The sequence below is a fragment of the Phoca vitulina genome, unplaced genomic scaffold (assembly GCF_004348235.1).
Source record: "Phoca vitulina isolate PV1807 unplaced genomic scaffold, GSC_HSeal_1.0 scaffold16, whole genome shotgun sequence".
NCBI lineage: Eukaryota > Metazoa > Chordata > Mammalia > Carnivora > Phocidae > Phoca > Phoca vitulina.
In genome coordinates, this window is record NW_022589719.1 from 13,307,062 (window position 1) to 13,322,511 (window position 15,450).

General features: G+C 36.0%; 1 protein-coding gene across 1 annotated transcript in view; it reads left to right on the forward strand.

The window, feature by feature from the left end:
• The window catches only part of CAPRIN1 (cell cycle associated protein 1), a 37,826-nt gene that overhangs the window by 19,559 nt on the left and 2,817 nt on the right, over positions 1 to 15,450 (forward strand). Inside the window, exons 7-17 of the mRNA XM_032413892.1 lie at positions 2,172 to 2,309; positions 3,675 to 3,727; positions 3,805 to 3,891; positions 5,855 to 6,010; positions 6,094 to 6,202; positions 8,298 to 8,359; positions 8,853 to 8,963; positions 9,189 to 9,338; positions 10,526 to 10,676; positions 13,367 to 13,561; positions 14,238 to 14,338. Of these exons, the coding sequence (XP_032269783.1) occupies positions 2,172 to 2,309; positions 3,675 to 3,727; positions 3,805 to 3,891; positions 5,855 to 6,010; positions 6,094 to 6,202; positions 8,298 to 8,359; positions 8,853 to 8,963; positions 9,189 to 9,338; positions 10,526 to 10,676; positions 13,367 to 13,561; positions 14,238 to 14,338 (1,313 nt within the window). The remainder of the gene's footprint in view (positions 1 to 2,171; positions 2,310 to 3,674; positions 3,728 to 3,804; positions 3,892 to 5,854; positions 6,011 to 6,093; positions 6,203 to 8,297; positions 8,360 to 8,852; positions 8,964 to 9,188; positions 9,339 to 10,525; positions 10,677 to 13,366; positions 13,562 to 14,237; positions 14,339 to 15,450) is intronic.

The following is a 15,450-nucleotide window of genomic DNA, read 5'->3' on the forward strand; positions in this document are numbered from 1 at the left end:
GTGTGTGTGTGTATGTGTAAGTCAAAAACACCAATCATGTATCTGTAGAGATGGGAATCCTAACTTAACATGGTTTTGTTTATAACTTATTCTGCTTGAGGTAGACAGATTAACACCAAATAGACTTTTCAGAGTTGTTGGTATTAGATAGGGACTTTTTTTTCCTTACTGGTGAAATTTTGTGAAAAATGCTTACTGTACCTCATATGTTTTACTCATGGTCCTTGCCTTCGTCTTTCTTTAGTTTTTTTTTAGACTTCAGCTAATTTGAGGATGTTAATTTTTTTGTATTTTTTTTTAAACCCTAACCTCAAATGTGCAGTGCATATTGATTTTAAAGAAAATAAAGGGCCATTTAAGCTTCACTACCTCAGTAAATTAGGAATTTTAGGTTTATTTCCTTAGTAAATAAGGGAATAGGTTCTTATCTTTGCTATTTATAAAGTTGATTAGGAAAGTAGATTTTGAACATATTAAGGTAAAAGTATCTGTTTATACAGCTATTCGGTGAAAAATTGGATAAAAAGCTTTAACTGGCAAAACTGTATGATGTAATTTGAGTGTATTTGCTTTAAGGAAATAGGTAAATCAAATATGAGGAACCAGCCTTTTTGTATCTTTTCATGTAAGAAATAATTTTCTTGGTTTGTTAACTTGCGTTGTTTACTGTAGTTCTTTGTAAAAAAATCATTTTGGCTTCTTAATTTTAGTTCTGCACCAAATATGTACTGAATTTATCACCTGAAGTTCTAATAGAAAGAAATCTACGCGTGTGTATAAACTTGTTAGCTTGAAAAAATAGTTTTAGGTCAAGCCTGATCATTACTGAGGAGTAACAAGGGTTAAATAAGCTTGTAGCTTATTTTGGTGTTACTTTCTACTAGTCTTGTTCACTCATCTTAGGAATGTAAGATCTTTATTGCTAATGAAGAGGTACTAATGAACTCAAATTGGTGTTTTCATGTGCATTTAGTTTTCATGCATAAGTTTTTTAAAACAAATAGTTCTTAGTTACGAGCCTCTGACGCAGAGGAAGGGAAACATGAAATGTTCATTCAAAAAGTTGTTAGTTTTATTGTTAACAGGATTAACTGTATGATATTTTGATACTGTCCTTGAAGTTTTATTTTTCTGTAAAGTGACCTACTGGAGAATACATTCTACAAACATAGGTACATTCTACGTGTACTATATATAAGGCCAGGAAATTGAGATTAATTCTTGACACATACCTTCACTTGCTGCCCTGCCCCCTTATATCCAAGTGTACCAAATTCTGACAGTTTTGCCTTTTAAATATCTTTTTAATCTATCTACTTTTTCTCTTCCACTTTTCTGCCTTTTTCTAATGCAGTCTCTTAACTGAATCCACCCTCCGCATCCCTCTTTAAATTCTTTTAATGGCTTTCTTTTAATTATATTTTACATACAGTTGTCTTTAACTTAAAGACCTTGCATGTTCTGGCCCTTACTAGACTCGTCTTTTCTTTGTTTTTTCTTACTCCCTATGCCTCAGCCACAGCACATGCTTTCATTTTCTTGTATTTGGCACCCTTTCTCTTTATACAGGGCTTTGTAAATGCTGTTGTCTCTACCTTGAAACACTTCTCTCCTTTCTACTACTCATCTTCCAGATCGGTGCTCTTGCAGCACTTAACGCACCAGGAAAGCCTCTTGAGTTTCTTCGTGCCTAGGTCCAATCCATTGTACCTCTGTGTAGTACTTTTCACAGATGTGATTTTACTGTTTTTGTATCTGATAACTCTTCTCTATTGGACTATAAACTTAGGGAGGGCAGATACTGTATCTTTTACAAATCTTGTTGTAGCCCTGTTGCCTACCGCATTGCTCAACATATAGGTAGGTGTTAAATACATACTAAATGAATTAAATTATAGTTTTCAGCTTTTTGTTTTGAACTAACTTCCTTTAAGTGTATAAAGTTTAATACTAATAGGTTCTTCTTGTTATCTGTCATTCCATGATTCCCGTTGTTGGTGGACTAAATTTAATGTTTTTTATATGTATGTTTCAGTAAGAGTTGATAAGGTTTTTTAGGGCAGTATTTTGTAGCATGTTGAATCTTATTCAAGTCAGGCATCCTGAGATGGCTGACATTATAATTCATATTTAATTTTTAGATAACATTATAATTCATATTTAATTTTTAGATAAAGCTCTAAAGGAAATTGTTGAGCGTGTTTTCCAGTCAAACTACTTTGACAGCACTCACAACCACCAGAATGGGCTATGTGAGGAAGAAGAGGCAGCCTCAGCACCTACAGCTGAAGACCAGGTAGCTGAAGCTGGTAAGTATTTAGGGGGATATGAGCTTTAGTTTATAGTCCTGGCTTTACTTCTTTTGCCACAAGTTCAGGTTATACATATACTTAGTTACATATGCACATTGAGGTTTTTAATGAAACTTTAAGCAAGACAAAATATTAAAACAATGTGTATTAAGAGTTATTCCCAGAGGTATTAAATATCAGTCATTTAGGGGCAACTTGGTGGCTCAGTCCGTTGAGCGTCCCACTCTTGATTGTGGCTCAGGTCATGATCTCAGGGTTGTGAGATAGAGCCCTGCATCTGGCTCCATGCTAGGTGTGGAGCCTGTTTAAGATCCTCTCCGTCTCCCTCTCTCCCCTGGATCACTGTTACAAACTGATATTTTTTTTTGTTGCAGTATTGCTGGGCTGGAGTATAGATGAGGGGAAATGTTGTAGGGCTTTTTAAGTACATTGTGGCTGACATGCCCAGATTTATCGTTGTTTACCATGCTAGTATGTGAAGTGAATAGCATGAGGGTACACGCACGCATGTGTGTGTGCGTGTGTGCGTGTGTGTCTGTGTTTTAAATGTTGGGGTGATTATAAATCTGTAATCTTGAACTGTAACTGTCAATGGCAAGGGATCTTTTCCAATTAACTTTAACACCTAGCATAAACTAATAAGTAGGTAAGTACTCACTAGGAGTACTTTTATGATAACTTAAGTTGATAAATAAAATTCTGAGTACCATTGGAAGCATTGTCAGAGCATAAATTTTGTAGTGGTTAAAAAGCACGGATTCTTGAATCAGACTGCCTGGATGGAAATCTTGGCTTTGACCCTCATTAGCTATGTAACTTTGGGCAAGCAACTGAATTTCTCTGTATCTCAGGTTCTCTGTTTAGAAAGTAGTATGTGAAGTATGTATGTATATGGTATCTGGTACATAGTAAGCACTTCATACAGTGTTATAAGGTTGAAACTAGAAGGGAAGATTGCACGTTGGTGGAATTTATTGTTTGCAGATCAACATAAGGAAGTCTTCTCTCCACCTTTAACTACTTTCACCAACTGATTAAAATAGTAAGATTTTAATCTGTATGCTGCTTTATAATATTACTTCTTAAGGCTAGAGAGAGAAGTTTTAACTTAGCTCTTGGCATTTTACCTAATCAGAAATATTCCTGAACCTAATTCATTCTGGAGTAGATGGTAAAGAAAACTCTTTCTAAATACATTATTGTAAGAATGATTAAAATACAGAAACTTACTGCTAACTATAACTTTGTAAATAAATTCCGGCTATTTGATGGTAAACTGCTAACTTATTTGGAGTTTAAACGAATTGTTAATTTTCAAAAGATTTTCTTACTTTTCATTTATATCCTCTCTTAACCTCTTAGAACCTGAGCCAGCAGAAGAATACACCGAACAAAGTGAAGTTGAATCAACAGAGGTACGATTTTTATTTAATGCTAGCTTTCTTTTTCTGCCTTTATAACAGAACTCTCAAACTTTTACTTTGCTTTGCAGTATGTAAATAGACAATTTATGGCAGAAACACAGTTCAGCAGTGGTGAAAAGGAGCAGGTAGATGAGTGGACAGTTGAAACAGTTGAGGTAAGAGTTCTCTCGGTTACACGGTTGCTGTCTTTTGTTTTTATTAGTAATTTTTGGATCTCCTAAGAACAAATTAAGATTGTTAGTCTTTTGCATTTTTAGTACATTTATTATCATAACAAACTTATTAAACCTAACAAGATCATTATGTTTAAAAGATAATTTATTTATACCTGTGAATGTTTAATAGAATCTCTGCTGATGCAGCTATAGAAAATTTATATAAAGTTATTTGTGTGTAAGTTAGGGTTATTAAAGTATATGATTTGTGTGTTGATACCAGGTTGCTCTGTAAAAATCTGGGCACCCATATGGATAGCCTTCAGAAAAGGCCCACCTTCCAAGGGATATGTTGGAGTGTCATCTTTTCCTCAATTGACATTACCTTTCTTCAGGTCCTCATGTCTAGTTCAGGTGCCCCCTTCATATTTTTCTTTTCTGACTGCCCCTGGCCATCCTGTTCAGTTTTATAGGTCAGTTATTAGAAGATTTAGTTTTAATTAAGTTACTTTTACTTGAAACTCTTGATGGTGTTGTGTTACCTATAAGATAAAATCAAAATGCCTTGCCAAGTTGGTTCTTGCCATCCTTTCCATCCTCTTTTAGGTTACTTCTTTTATATATCTAAAGTACAGAAAAAATAGCTTTGAATAATATGCTTTTCTCTTTAATATTGTTATTCCATCAAGAGCATTCTCCAAAGGTGTAATTGTATTAATACCTTTAGCTCTTTATTGATGTACTAAAATGCACTATTGATAGCTTGAGTAAAGAACTTGCCCTGTACTCTAGAAAGTTACCTAGTTTGGATGAAAACAGTGTCCCATGAAGCCCTAGCAAGACAGTATGTATTTGCTGAATTATGCAAGGCAGTTCGGAAATATTAGAGGGGCGTTAAAAGAATAATAGATATAAAAGATCTGTAGAATGGTGATTTATATACGAGGTATGTAAACCTCCTGGGCCTTGACTAAGTAGATTTGGCATATGTTTTTAGGGGAGTGAGGTAATAGGTATATATTAGCATGGATATAGGGGTAGAAATGAATTATTAGCATATTTGTTTTATTGAACATTAGGGATGGAAAGTATATGTTGGCGTAGTAGTAAAGTTTGGGAAGTAACAGAGCTTAGTAGTACTTTTTGCTTTTTATTGGGAGAGAAAAGTATATTATCATACTTAGTAATGTGCCAGTATGGTTTGTTCTTAAGTACTTGGTAGGTAGGGCCTTTCTAAAGGCTATCCAGATGGAATTCTAAGGAATTTTTTGAGCAACCTGATGTAGATGACACATCAGTTGGTCTTCATAACAATTTAGGTAGTGATTATTATCTCATTATTGCTTATAAGAGAAGTAAGGTTATGATTTATCTAGGCTCACCAGGTATGACTTGCCCAGGTTTAAAAGCCAGACAGAATGTAAATTTGATAAAATAAAAATTAATGAGATTTCCCAGAAGAGCAGGGAATTACTAAATAATAATCAGAAATTATTAGAGCTAGGAAAAAGGTAGGTATAGTGAGCTTTGGCTTTCGTAGCAAGTTAGATAAGGTGATAGGGCTTGATTCTATGGTATTAGCAGAGAGAATGGAATGGTAGGAACTCAAAGTTTGATGATGATAACTAACTTGAGTGCTGACTATGTATCAGGTACTGAGATAAATACAGATTTAATTACTATAGAAGGAATAGCAGTTGAAGCAGAATACATTCTTTTAGGAAGCAAGCATGGGTAATCTTTGAAAGCAGGTTATAAAGTAAATCTGAAATGCTACATAGTGATCCTGTGGAATTGAGAACACTCTAGAAGTGATAGCACTGAATGTTAAATTTTAAATTTATGATTATGGTCAGTTTGAGTAACATTGAAGCCTACTATTTTGTTTATAGTATAGTGCCATATATGAATGGAGCTCTTGCATTCTCCCGGTCTGCATCCCTCCCCTCTTTATCCCTTTTAGGTGGTAAATTCACTCCAGCAGCAACCTCAGGCTGCATCTCCTTCAGTACCAGAGCCCCACTCTTTGACTCCAGTGGCTCAGGCAGATCCCCTTGTGAGAAGACAGCGAGTCCAGGACCTTATGGCGCAAATGCAGGGACCGTATAATTTCATACAGGTAGGTGCAGTTGAGTCAAACACTGACTGAAAGTTTAAGTGTTTACGTGATTTAGTTTAATTCCATTATATCCTGACTTGCAGGATTCAATGCTGGATTTTGAAAACCAGACACTTGATCCTGCCATTGTATCTGCACAGCCTATGAATCCGACACAAAACATGGACATGCCTCAGCTGGTTTGCCCTCCGGGTTAGTAATGATACATTCTTATGTGTGAAATATAGGGCCAGTGCTTTCAGGTTTTGTAAAGCATATGAAAATTATTTCCTTTTAATGTTTGCTTAACTTTTGGATCTTGTGTCTTTTAATTTGATAAGAAATGTTTACTGTTTTTCCCTGTAATATGAATAACTGTAGTTCTGTTGCTTTTTTAAACCTTTTGTCACACATAGACTTAAGTATGTACAAATGTAGTTTGATGAGTTTCACAAACTGAACACACCAGCACCCAGAAATGGAATATTACCTGTACCTCAGAAGCCTTTCAGTCACTAGTTACCCTCTCTTCCAGCCCTGTGGGAACCATTTCCTGATTTGTAACATTACAGACCAATTTTGCTTGTTACTATAATTTATATAAATTAAATTTTGCTTGGCTTTTTAAATTTCAAAATTAAGCATAAAAATAATAGAGGGGTGGGTGCCTGGGTGGCTCAGTCGGTTAAGCGACTGCCTTCGGCTCAGGTCATGATCCTGGAGTCCCTGGATCGAGTCCCGCATCGGGCTCCCTGCTCGGCAGGGAGTCTGCTTCTCCCTCTGACCCTCCCCCCTCTCATGTGCTCTCTCTCATTCTCTCTCTCTCAAATAAATAAATAAAATCTTTAAAAAAAAAAAAAAATAGAGGGGTCTTTCTCTGAAGGATGCTTGCAGCTTTTTAGGAGAATTTGTGAACATTTTATTACCTAAATAAAAATGAGATGTAACAGTGAAGTGATTAAGGGGATGTTTAAGAGGAAAGGCGAAGATAGGCCAAAAGACAGTTGAAGTTTCAAACTCCTACTAATCTTACACCATTATTAGAAATAGCACTAAATAGAGTTGTTGGTGTTTTGTACTCCGTTACGTGGACAATTTTTCTCCGGGACCATTAGTAATTTTGAGTCTTCGTTTTTTTCCCCAGAACATGTCATCATTAAGGGCACAAAATTGGAACTATATAAAATAACATATTTAATGTCATATAAATCTTCAGTGTCATAAAAGCAGTTGCTGAGAGAAAGCATGTTTAATGACACTGTTAATTTGTTAAGGTAGTTAGGATTTCTCCAAAGTAAAGGGGAGCTCATATCTCTAACGTTTCTACCAAGAGTTAAAAAACAAATCAGGGTTAGGCCTTCTGGAAAGGAATCAAAGTAATTAGCGTTCATTTTCCATATTCTACCAGAGGAAGACTAACACAGTTTTTATAGTTGGAAAGTTGTGCCAAAATCAACACGTACAGCATTGATACACAACCTGTAAGCCATTTAGATACTCAAGTTAATGCTGAGTTCGTTAGCCTCTCTGATGAAAATGGGTGATTTCTAAATGACTAACCACAGATCCTGTATTTTTGATTCTTTAACCCATGGTTGGGGAAGGGAGTAGAAGACTGGTAAGAGTTGACAATTTGAATATAGGTTTTTTTTGTTGTTTTTTTTTTAAAAGATTTTATTTATTTATTTGACAGAGAGAGAGCGAGAGCAGGAACACAAGCAGGGGGAGTGGGAGAGGGAGAAGCAGGCTTCCTGCTGAGCAGGGAGCCCGATGTGGGACTCGATCCCAGGACCCTGGGATCATGACCTGAGCCGAAGGCAGACGCTTAACGACTGAGCCACCCAGGCGCCTCTAGGTTTTTTTAAAAGGTGTATTCTTATTTTTTCCTGTGGAAGCACTTAAGATTATATTGAAAGTTGATAATGTTAAAATATGACTGAATATTGTCTATCTAAGGTGTTGAGTAAGGGTAATGCTACTTTGTAGTTACCACATTAAAAGGCTCTTTTTCATGGATAACTGTGGCATTGATTCTTGCCTATTCTGCTCTATACCTCTTTGTTAGTACTTTTTCACTGACGTCTTTCTTTACCTTAGCAGAACTCAAAATGAAAGCCATTGTGAGAGTTGACTAATAATGACTACCAGGAAACCAAAATGCTCACTTGAAAGCTAAAATCCTACCTATACTTTTCCAGTTTATTTTCATGATCACTAAAAAGTTTTTTTTAGGATTTGGCTATAGAAATTTTCTCTAAAGAAATTTGATTCCTGGATAACAGTGGGGTTTTTTTGGTCAATTTTACAGTTCATTCTGAATCTAGACTTGCTCAACCTAATCCAGTTCCTGTACAACCAGAAGCTACACAGGTAAGAGTGACAGAAATACTGCTGTAGGTTTGTTTTTAATCAGTTCTTGGGTCTCTTTCTTTAATTGGCTTTTGAAAGTCAGGTATGAATTTTATCATTGTCTGAGTCTGGAGTGGGTAGCTGTCAGCCTTTATTTCCATGTTACATTTACTTTTGTTTTAATAACTTAAAAAGCACTATTTTTTGTTAAGTCTCATGTTTATAATAGTTTAATGAAGGAAGATGCCTTTTTATTTTGAACGGAGTAGAATTTGAGAAGACCTATTTAAATGTCATAATTCTAAAATTTAGTGTAGATATTGCCATTTAGAAGCATTTGTTGGGGGACTTCATAACTGGACTTGGGTTTATCTAACTTTCAGCTTTAATATTAGATGTATTTTTTGCAGTTGTTAGGCTTTATAGTCTCTTTAGCAGGTATATCTGTTTCTTAGCCCTGTCTGTCTTAGAGTTTATAACAGAAAGCAGCTTTGATTGCTTTACTTCTGTGTAGGTTCCTTTGGTTTCATCCACAAGTGAGGGGTATACAGCATCTCAACCCTTGTACCAGCCTTCTCATGCTACAGAGCAGCGACCACAAAAGGAACCAATTGACCAGATTCAGGCAAGTTTCTGTTACTAGGTAACATAAACTTGATGAGGCACTTATTCATGAATTGGGCAGAGGTAAATATTGTGTTAATATTGTGATTCTTTTTGGACCTAATGCATGCAATACAGTATTTTGCTTTTATGAAATAGTTGAATTTCTTAACATACTAAGTCTTGGATAGTAGACTTGGCTAAATTCAGTTTACCACTAAAATGCATCTATTCATTTTGTGTTTAGGCAACAATCTCTTTAAATACAGACCAGACTACAGCATCATCATCCCTTCCGGCTGCTTCTCAGCCTCAGGTGTTCCAGACTGGGACAAGCAAACCATTACATAGTAGTGGAATCAATGTAAATGCAGCTCCATTCCAATCCATGCAAACGGTAAGTAAATTAACTGAACTAACATTAAATGCCTAGTGTGTGCTATGATCATACCAGAGTGTCAACAGAAAAGTCTTCATTTAGCTTTGTGTTTGAGTTTGCATCTATCCAAACTGTGCAATATATTTAATTGAACATAAACTCTATAATTTTTTCCTGTTCGCAGAGATAACATTTGAGTCTTAGGAGTTATGTGCTCACATCTTCCTTTTTTATAGTTTCATCCTTTTGGTTTGATTAATAAAAGTAAACATGCAGAAAAGTAGACTACTACGATATCTAAATATAAATCATTATCTAGATTTAACAATTGTCTACATTTTTCCATATTTGCTTAATCTTACCTTACTGAAGTTTCTCATAGTAAATTTCACATATTATAGTTCATTGTGGTTTTTCAGTAAGCATCTCTAAATTGCAGAATTTCTAGAAAGTAATGATGAAAATACTGTAATTAATGGGATATAGCTAAACTGGTGGTCATGGTAAAGTTCATAGAGTTAAATATTAAAATATTAACTTTTGGTTAAAATGTCAATAAAAATAAAAAAATGAATAAAATATTCAACTCAAATTTAAAGTTCATAGAATTAATTTCTGTAAGTGACATTGTATCAGGGGTTTGCATCCTTTAAAAAGCTTTCTTATTTATAGTAGCATTTCTAAGGCTGCTGCTTTGTGTGTCTTTTTATTTTTTTATTTTTTTTTTAAAGATTTTATTTATTTATTTGAGAGAGAGAATGAGAGACAGAGAGCACGAGAGGGAAGAGGGTCAGAGGGAGAAGCAGACTCCCCGCTGAGCAGGGAGCCCGATGTGGGACTCGATCCCGGAACTCCAGGATCATGACCTGAGCCGAAGGCAGTCGCTTAACCACCTGAGCCACCCAGGCGCCCCTTTGTGTGTCTTTTTAGATTTTGATCCCCTCTTATGCTCTCCTTTAAGTGCTATGTGGTGTGTATGTGTGTATATAAATATATATATAGAGAGAGAGAGAGAGTGTGTGTGTGTGTGTGTGTGTGTGTGTTTGAGACTTCTGTAAGAGAGAGAGAGTGTGTGTGTGTGTGTTTGAGACTTCTGTAATGCATTTACATTTGAGGTAAAACCAGCATTGAGGTCTGCCTTGTTAAAAGTAGGGAAATTATTAGCATAAAGGGATGAAGTAATCATTTACTTTATTTACTTACAGGTGTTCAATATGAATGCCCCAGTTCCTCCTGTTAATGAACCAGAAACTTTGAAACAGCAAAATCAGTACCAGGCCAGTTATAACCAGAGCTTTTCTAGTCAGCCTCACCAAGTAGAACAAACAGACCTTCAGCAAGAACAGCTTCAAACAGGTAGGAAAACCAGCGTCCCTTCCTTGGCTGCTTGCTTTCCAGCTGTTACTGATAGTGTTAGGAGAGTTTAGACTTTAGAGTGTTAGTGTCCAAGAGTTTTTGTTTTAGTAGTAGACCTTATGGATTTTTCATTAAATCGAGTCCATATTTATTGTATGTGAATTACCTGCACTTTTTTTTGAGGCCTTATGCCAATTTTCTTTTGGTCAGTAAGCATTCATAATATCCCTGTTTCATTCTGTGATTTTAGTGGAACTAAACTTGTTACTCAAATTATGATCAACTTTACTTTTAATTGCTAATTAATTGAAGCCAACGAGCATGATACCTGGTAGGTAGTAAGTCAGTTATACAAAGTTAAGCAGTAAGGAATTGGCTTGGTTGTCAGTGTGCTAGTTAGAATAAAATATGCAAAAACCTCATGGTAGCTGTATTTGGTAGATTAGGTTGAAACGAAGTCTCTGTTGGCAAGTAAGGTCATTCATAAGTTGGCTAGTTACCACACACATTGCAATAATGTAGATAGAGATATCGTAGATTTCTGAACTTTGTAAGGTATGAAATACCTGCTTTAGGTCTTTGGTTATTTAGATCCCAGGTTGTTTAATTGGAATCCCATAACAAACTAGCAAACCTTTCTAAAATCATACGAGTTAATAGTTTAATTTTACCACACTGATTTAAATAACTATGAAATATTCTAATTGTCCAGTTTCTTGATAGACTTGGATCAACATGGATTTTTCAGTACTAAATTCTTACACATTTCCTGTAGTATTAAGCACCAGTAATTAATAGGGAGTTTGAATCAGCTGTAATCTGATATTTATCCATTGTGCTATCTGTGGTCAGCTGCTGAGTGGTAAAACTGGGCTTCATGCTCTCAGGCTCCTTTAATTATTGTCATGTACTCATAAGCATGTCAGCACAATGTCTCAAGGCCCCAAATACACCTGCTCCACAGCAGATTGTACTGTCTAGTCAGGAACAACCTGCAAAAGGGATATGGCAAGAATCTGGCTATTATTTATGGACTTAGAGTTTATGCTGTACAAACACTTAGATAGAAATTCTGTTTCTTTTTTTTAAAGGAATTCTGGTTTTGTTTTCAAGATTTTATTTTTATTTATTTTTGTGAGAGAGAGAGAGAGAGAGAACAAACATATGAGCCTGGGGGGGCGGCGCAGAGGGAGAAGCAGACTCCCCACTGAGCAGGGAAGCCTGATGCAGGGCTCGATTCCAGAACCCTGAGCAGAAGGCAGACAGACGCTTAACCGACTGAGCCACCCAAGTGCCCTGATTTCTGGTATTTTTAAGTGAAGTGCTTTAATTGTACTGCTATGAGTTTTCTTGCAGTGAGATTTGACCAAGACTAATACAATTCTTACTGATAAAAAGTTGAGTTGAAAATTCACTTTTGACCACTCTCTATATGCATGTGAATCAAATCTCTTCAAATAGAAAATGTTACCTGTAATCATGATAGTTGCCTGTAATTTTAAATTTGGGGAATGTAGTGAAAGGCACTCTGTAGAAAGATCACACAGTGAATAGTGTAATTGGTCCATTAATTACATAGTTCAAAAAGGAGCCATGACCCCTTCTCCTCCTAGGCGTACTTGGGCTTTTTCACTCCATATAGCATTCTAAGAACTGATAAATGTGTTTGGGGTTTCTTCAGGATACAGAATATATCAGGTGAAGTTTTTCAAGTCATACCACCTTTTCTTTCTGCCTAAACATGGGAGATTTGGGCTGCCAAGAGGTTGCTGATTGTTTTTGTTCCTGGGGTGTGGGCCTTCCTTTAGTCTCTACCTTCCATACCTTCCAAAGGTAGTGTTTGCATCCCATTTTTCCTGGGAATTACAAACATTGGGATAATAGCAGAAAGGTACCTTAGGATTTAATTTTTGAAGATTTCTAGATTCTAGACTTCTCCCCATTATGGAAGGAGGAGGGGGTGTGCAAGGTTAGTGTGAACCTTCTAGAATCTTCTCTTCACCTCATCAGGTTGAGTGCCAGTGTGAGTGCTATTTAACTGTCTTCTAAATTGGTTGTACTTAAAAGTACTTCAAATGGAATCAGGCATTAAGGGGGGGGGGTATAAGTTGAAGGCCTCTGCTGATTTATCTTTATAATTGACTGAATATTCCACCATATGGTTGTCTAGCTATGGGAGAGTATGGTTTTGTATGTTTCACTAAGTATCAAGGGAAATTTAAAAGGATGAGAAAGCTTTTACCACTAAGGAGCTTTATAGTGAAAAGAAACAAATGATACAAAATGGTAATTGTATTGTTTTAGTATGTAAGATCTTCTGAATTATTGTGGGTCTCTTGTGCTAGTAGGCAGATGCCTCTTAGAAGATGTTTAATAATACAGGTTTTTTCGTTTCATTTGGAAGGATAGATTTTTGTGATCTCACACATTTGTGTGCTTCTAAAGGTTTGGAATTATTGTTGGAGAATGGTATTCTCTTTAGCTTATTAATATATGGGTAGGAGAAAAATAGGGACTTAATGACTTAACTAATGTATAGTTTTCACTATTGTTAATATGAAAATTTAAAGACAATTTGAGGAGGAAGTGTAAGACACCCCTTAAACCAGAAAATGTGAGAGAACAGGTTGTAATGTGCTGTGTGTATGCGGTGTGTGTGTGTGTGCATAAATTTTTTCTTTTTATTATAGTGGTTGGCACCTACCATGGTTCCCAGGACCAGCCCCATCAAGTGACTGGTAACCACCAGCAGCCTCCCCAGCAGAACACTGGATTTCCACGTAGCAGTCAGCCCTATTATAACAGTCGTGGTGTGTCTCGTGGTGGTTCCCGTGGTGCTAGAGGCTTGATGAATGGATACAGGGGCCCTGCCAATGGATTCAGAGGTACAAAAAAAAAGAAGCAGCAAGTTTATGTTCTTTTTTGATTTATAAAATACATAGAAATATGTTGTATGGTTTTTGGAAAGATATGTATTTGCATTAGCCTCTTATGTACGACTTAAACATTCTTAGTATGTTATAGGCAATTATTTTTTTAAAAGATTTTTACTTATTTGAGAGAGTGTGAGGGAGCACAAGCCGGGAGAGGGGCACAGGGAGAGGGAAAAGCAGACTCCCTGCTGAGTAGGGAGCCCGATGTGGGCCTCCATTCCAGGACCCCAAGATTATGACCTCAGCCGAAGGCAGGCGCTTAACCGACTGAGCCACCCAGGTGGTCCTGTTATAGGCATTTAAATTGATAAAATTAGGAATGAATTTTTTTAGGTGTCAAATCCATGTCTTCTGTGTCCTCTAGGTGATAATTGCTTTCCATACCTTATCAGACTTCATGGGGATTTTTTTTGTGTGGGGGTGTGTGTGCATGAATGGGTAAAAATGTCCTCTTCCAAGGAAGTTAATACTCAGAAATTTAGGAACAGATTGGATCAGGATAGGAAACTAGAAATTAGTTTAAAGAACTAGCGTGGCTTACAATTTTTCAGTTCTTCCTTTGGTCAGTAGTAAGAAATAAAAATTCCTTGTGTAGATAAGAAAATTATTTTCTTGTCCTAAATTTTAGGAGGATATGATGGTTACCGCCCTTCATTCTCTAACACTCCAAACAGTGGTTATACACAGTCTCAGTTCAGTGCTCCCCGGGACTACTCTGGCTATCAGCGGGTAGGTAGAAGTTGCTTTAAAATATAAACCTGACCTAAATACACCAATGAAATGGACTGATGTGGTTTTTTGGACTTCAGTAATTAAGTTAATTTGGGGCTAATTTTGTACCTTTGTACAAGATACTTCATTATGGAAAATGATGACTTTTGCTTTTCTTAAGAAGTACTCAGCATAGGTGCTCATTTAATAGAGTCTTAAAAACAATGATTTCATGCACTGTTGGTGGGATTGCAAATTGGTGCAGCTAATTTCACACTGTGAAAAACAGTGTGGAGGTTCCTCAAAAAATTAAAAATAGAATTACCATATGACCCAGTAATTCCACTACTGGGTATCTACCCAAATAAAAGGAAAACACTAATTCAAAAAGATAGATGCACCCCTGTGTTTATCGCAGCATTATTTATAATAGCTAAGATGTGGATGGAAGCAACCCCAGTGTCCCTCACTAGATGAATGGATAAAGAAGATGTGGTATATATAATGGAATATTACTCAGCCACACACACACACAAAAAAGAAATCTTGCCATTTGCAGGAACATGGATGGATCTAGAGAGTGTGATGCTAAGAGAAATAAGTCAGAGAAAGACAGATACCATACGATTTCACTCATATGTAAAATTTAAGAAACAAAACAGAGACTGACAAACACTTTTTTAAAAAAATTTTTTTATTGTTATGTTAATCCCCATACATTACATCATTAGTTTTAAAAAAACACTTTTAAATGGAGAATAAACTTGGTAGTTGCCAGAGAGGGGAGGTGGATAGGGGGATGGGTGAAATAGATAAAGGAGATTAAGAGTAGACTTACTTTGAGCACTAAGAAATGTATAGAATTGTTGAGTCATTCTGTTGTACACCTGAAACTAATATAATACTGTGTTAATTATACGTGAATAAAAATAAGTTTGTGTAGGAGAAAAAAATGATTTTTAAGAGCAGAGACATCTCATTGAATATTCTTGAGAATAACAAGTGTAATTACAGAATAACTTCTAGCTATGATGAAATGTGTAAAAGAATAAGGAAGAATTTTGTGTTCTGTAAGTGTCGGTAAGAATAGATAGATGATGAGTAAGCATTAAAAAGATTACATTTTCTTC